Here is a 4,582-nt window from a genome sequence, read left to right on the forward strand (position 1 = left end):
AGGTGACTTTTGCACTGTGATGACTTTTTGTAAAATAAACAAAGCAAGCTACTTGTATTGGGAGACTCTAGTGTTGCTAAACACAGGATTTTCCTAAGACAGCCTTGCAGTCCAATGTACCTTAGCTTCCATTGGCTTGTCTTTGTATGTGCCTGTGCTTCAGAGGATGCTTAATCAAGAAAGGAACTGCCCCTCATGTCTGTCCCCACTAATTTAATGCAAGAATCCATCACTTTAACATAAACTTTATTTGTGCACATGGAAGAGGCTTTGCCTTTTATGTCATGAGGAGAGAAAAGAAGAGGAGAAGTTGTCAAAGCTGTTGGCAAAGAATGAACAGCTTGGGGAACTTGTTTCTGGATTGATGTTTTTCTTCAATTCAGTGTCTTCCTCCTTTTCCACCCATCGCTGAGGACAAATACAGAGAAACATGTGAGAACAATTTAGAGCAACGTTGCAATACAGGGAAACATTCAGACTATATAAGCATTGGTTAAAAATGTTCCCTGTTCAGAAATCAAGGGTCTGTGTTATGCTTAGAAAGACACTTTTTTGAAATTAAGAACTTCAATCCTGTCTCCAATTCTCTTTGTAGCCCTATATATTCCTACTACCACAATTGGCTTCTTTACTGATGCATTCACATATAGACTAGGATACCTCATACCTTGGTTTGTTTGATCTAGGTATGGGTTGCATTAACCTGGCAGGGTGATGAGGAGACTTTTGGGCTTTTTTTCTGTCACTGGGTGTTTCAGATTTCTGTCTCTGCTGTCCACTCATACCTTTGCAACTTTGTGGCATAGTTATTTCCATTAATTCCTCAGTTTCATCTTCCCACCAACTTTAAAGCAACAAACAGGAGAAATGCTGCTTCAGCTGCAAAGCAGCCACTTCTCTTATTTACATCCCTTCATCTAGTAAATGTACACTTCAGCGGAAGTACTACTGACTTCTCAGAAGTCATTTGTTAATTCATCTTTCTCGGGAAGACTCTCACTTACAGATGGACAGGACAGTGGAAGTTGTACCGCCTCTGGGAATTCCACCTCCATGAGATCTGGCCTCCTGGGACATCTTGTTGGAGGCCAGGGATCCACTAGAGATCCCACTGCTGGTAAAACCTGATGAATGGGTTGTACCTCTGGCACCTAAAACAGTTACAAAGGAGATGCTACTGACAAAAAAAGGAAGGAACCTTACAGAATAATTATAAAGTACTATATTTTAGAAAAATTTAAGTCTACCAAACATATCGAAAGACAAGGTGACTGCTCGTTACTTGACTTGTTCTGTCAGTATACTGCATTTTAGCTGCCACCTTGGCAAAGGACATTCTCAGTGCTTCTGTGGATGCTCCCAGAACACAAAGAAAATCCACAACTCTTGTACAGATTGTTTCTGATAAACCTGGATCTCCAAAACAGTTTTAGAACAGTTTGCCTCTGCTGAAACCGCACTTTTCTGAGGAACTGCCTGAGGACTGTGGAACAAACTCCTACAGAAACTAAGGATTGTTGCAGACCTCACCACTTACTTTTGCAGGTGACAGACATTCCTTTCACTTCACTTTCACTAGCATAAACCTGTAATAGATACCTGTAAAATTCAAACACCACAAGCTGTAGTAGCCAGTGGCCAATTTATATGCATATTTTTCATCTCAGTATAAATAAGCCCCAAGCAAAATATTCCATTGCAAACTCTTCTTCTCCAGGGAAAGGTGTAAAGTATTAGTGATGACAAATGTTAGTGATAATGCTTAAAGCATTCCTGGAGGATGCTCAAATATTTTGGTGATGAGCTTGTTATAACATCTTCTGTAAAGTGATACTGAACAATACTCATGCCCTGCTGAAGAATCAGCCGCTCCTTTGAGCATGTTTGTTCTGGGGGGAGGAAGGGTTACAGTCTAAATGAAAAGGTTAAGAAGATGTGTTTGGAGAGATTTCAGTGAGCACCTGCGGAAATGAAATCAGGCCCTTTTAGCTCTCAATCAGGCAAAGAATGTGTGGCAAGCTCTCCTGCTGCAGGGAGCCAAAGCTCACACCTGTCTTGGCAATGTTACAGAGCTAGCATTTTCCACATGGATAAAAGCTCTTTTGGAGTATCTCCTGTTGGCATAGTTAAGGTTTCATTGAGTCATGCAGATTTCTCTTCACCAAAATGGTGTTTTTCATAAAAGTCCGTGGTTAATACAGACATTGTAAGAAAAAAACTAGGCATGGTTAAATGTTTACTCTGCTTTCTCTCTTATCAAGTCTTCAGTCTTTTAGTTTAGAAACAACAACTTCACATTCTCTATAAGGCATGACCACTGAAGTGTTTGCTACTGGTTATGAGTGTGCTGAGAACTGGTGTACCACCCTTATCTGTAACAGAAGGCAAGCTTGTGCAGCTGACTCCAGCATATGACTAGAGTAACTGGACTAGAGCGAGTAACTATCTCCCCATACCAGGATTTCTGCTGCTAAGGAAGCATGGTGCCTGAGAGCAGCTCTCCTGCTGTAGTGAGTTTCTGTGGCTGGGTTTTGGTAGTGCGGGGGCTACAGGGGTGGCTTCTGTAGGAAGCTGCTAGAAGCTTCCCCTGTTCCATGGAGCCAATGTCAGCTGACTCCAGGACAGACTTCCTGCTGCTGGCCAAGGTCGAGCCAATTAGGAGTAATAGTAACGCCTCTGTGATAACATATTTAAGACAAAGAAGATTGTTGCACAGAAGAAATTCCAGCCAGGGAGCCAGCCCCCCGCCCAGCGGGAGTGATGCGCAGTATGTCTCTAAGTGACCCTTATATCACTTATTCCCTCACTGTCTAGGAGGCCCCATGCTATGAATAATATTGGTAGCAGTGTAAATCATATCTTAAAGAAAAAAAACAAAAAACAAACAAAAACCCCCCCGACTTATTTCCCCTCAATCAAGTGTATCACATTTTTTACCATTAAAAGATGCCCCAAATCTGGACCCTGACCAGCTCATTTGGCCAACCACCAATTTTATGGCAGGAGCAGTCATGTTTAACTCCATCCTTCAGGAGATTTCTACCTGCTTATTATGGAAAGTACCAATGGTTGACCAAATATGGCAGAGAATCCCATTTATAATGTCTGCTAGGTGGCATACTTCTGACACATGGGACATGTGGGTCCAAGACTCCTAAGGCAGAAAGAGTTTTGAAGCCTTCATCCAAGATCAGAGAGTTAATTACTGTGCTGCTAGGTAAAGCAAAATTGCATGGGACATTCTTCTCTGTGGAGTCATGCCCGTTTTGAGGATGCCTGCTGAATCAGCTCACAAAGACAGGTCTAGCAGGGAGAACACCTTGTGCATGAATCCCACTGGATATGGGGTTAAACAAGTGCCAAGCTGCTAAGAGTCATCTGGTCAGGGACTGCTCTGTACCAGCAACAGAACAGCAAACACCTGCAGCGTTAGTTCATGTGAAAGGCAGCTATGACTTATTTTAGTACTTAGATACGTGCTGTCAAGGATGCATATACACTCCCTTCATGAATTCAACTCTTTGACTGCAGCTAATTTCCCTCTGCTATAGCATTTGCATAAGGTTTTACAAGTTCTCCCTGTATGGATGTGTAGGATTAAAGAGCAAGGAAAATCTGATAATTTATATGAAATATAGGTACACAGATCATGTTCTTGCATAAGTGTGTCGTTGCTTATTGCTACCATGACTCTCCATATTATTGATGATTCCTGGTAGAATGAAGAGAGAACACAAACTTCAAATAAACACTGTCCAAAACCTCATGAATACAACATGTGTATGCGTTCATTCATGCATATGTGCGTATACAGAAAACACAATAACATCACACTCACAACACACAGTTAAATATAGGAATCTTATATCTCCAGTGCAATGCAGGAATGTAGGAGAGAAGAGATTATTTGGCAAGCTTATTTTCAAGGAGAAAAAAAATTGTTTGATCCTACGCTCTGAACCACAAAACCACACACACACACATACACACACACACACTGAATTTCTCATACCCATTTCCTGGAGAGTAGAAGTGGGGCCTCCAGAACGCACACCTCCCCCAGATGCTTTCGCTTCACGGGACATCATTGATGAAGCAAGCGATCCTTGTGAGATCCCAGAAGGAGTGAAACCAGCGTTGTGGACATTCTTGTCAGACATTTTTGCTGTCTGGTGGTGAAAGTCCAGTGAAGCACTGCAAAGCTCAGTGCTCACTGCAAAGCCAGTCTTTTTATACACTATCCAGCTAACAGTGAAGAAATGAAACTGCTGCAGTGATCAGGAAGAATAGAAACTGAAACTGAGCCGAGAAACGAAATTGAAACTCAGCCGAGAAACGAAACTGAAACTCAGCCGAGAAACGAAACTGAACTTTATGAATAGACCTTTTTATTGCTGTTGCCAGGTTGAAATTTAGGCAAACCAACTAATTTTCTCTGAGGAAATGATACTAAAGGAAACTAGTAGTGCATGAATCATTGTTGAGCAACTGATGTGGCTGAAAACTTTGTTTCTTCACCCTTTTGCATTGCACCCTATTGCACAGAATTGCACATGTGGAAGATAGCCCCTTGTTTTAAGAA

General features: G+C 41.8%; 1 protein-coding gene across 1 annotated transcript; it reads right to left on the bottom strand.

Annotated features, from left to right (window-relative positions):
- Window positions 1-229: 229 nt before the first annotated feature.
- LOC116790856 (interferon alpha-inducible protein 27-like protein 2B) lies at window positions 230-4,274 on the bottom strand. Its single transcript, XM_032696317.1, has 3 exons — window positions 4,013-4,274; window positions 1,005-1,151; window positions 230-408 (listed from the first exon to the last, which is right to left on the bottom strand). The coding sequence occupies exons 1-3, from the start codon at window positions 4,158-4,160 to the stop codon at window positions 380-382; spliced, it is 324 nt and encodes a 107-aa protein (XP_032552208.1). The 5' UTR covers window positions 4,161-4,274; the 3' UTR covers window positions 230-379.
- Window positions 4,275-4,582: the final 308 nt, after the last annotated feature.

Source organism: Chiroxiphia lanceolata, chromosome 1, assembly GCF_009829145.1.
Source record: "Chiroxiphia lanceolata isolate bChiLan1 chromosome 1, bChiLan1.pri, whole genome shotgun sequence".
Classification (NCBI taxonomy): Eukaryota; Metazoa; Chordata; class Aves; order Passeriformes; family Pipridae; genus Chiroxiphia; species Chiroxiphia lanceolata.

What these genes read in the sequence shown, in the direction of transcription:
- LOC116790856 (XM_032696317.1), bottom strand. Translation starts at nt 4,160, where the DNA reads ATGTCTGACAAGAATGTCCACAACGCTGGTTTCACTCCTTCTGGGATC. An exon ending in TTCTACTCTCCAGGAAATGG is followed by an intron (nt 1,152 to 4,012) that starts GTATGAGAAATT and finishes TAACTGTTTTAG; the next exon opens with GTGCCAGAGGTACAACCCAT. An exon ending in TTCCACTGTCCTGTCCATCT is followed by an intron (nt 409 to 1,004) that starts GTAAGTGAGAGT and finishes ATTTGTCCTCAG; the next exon opens with CGATGGGTGGAAAAGGAGGA.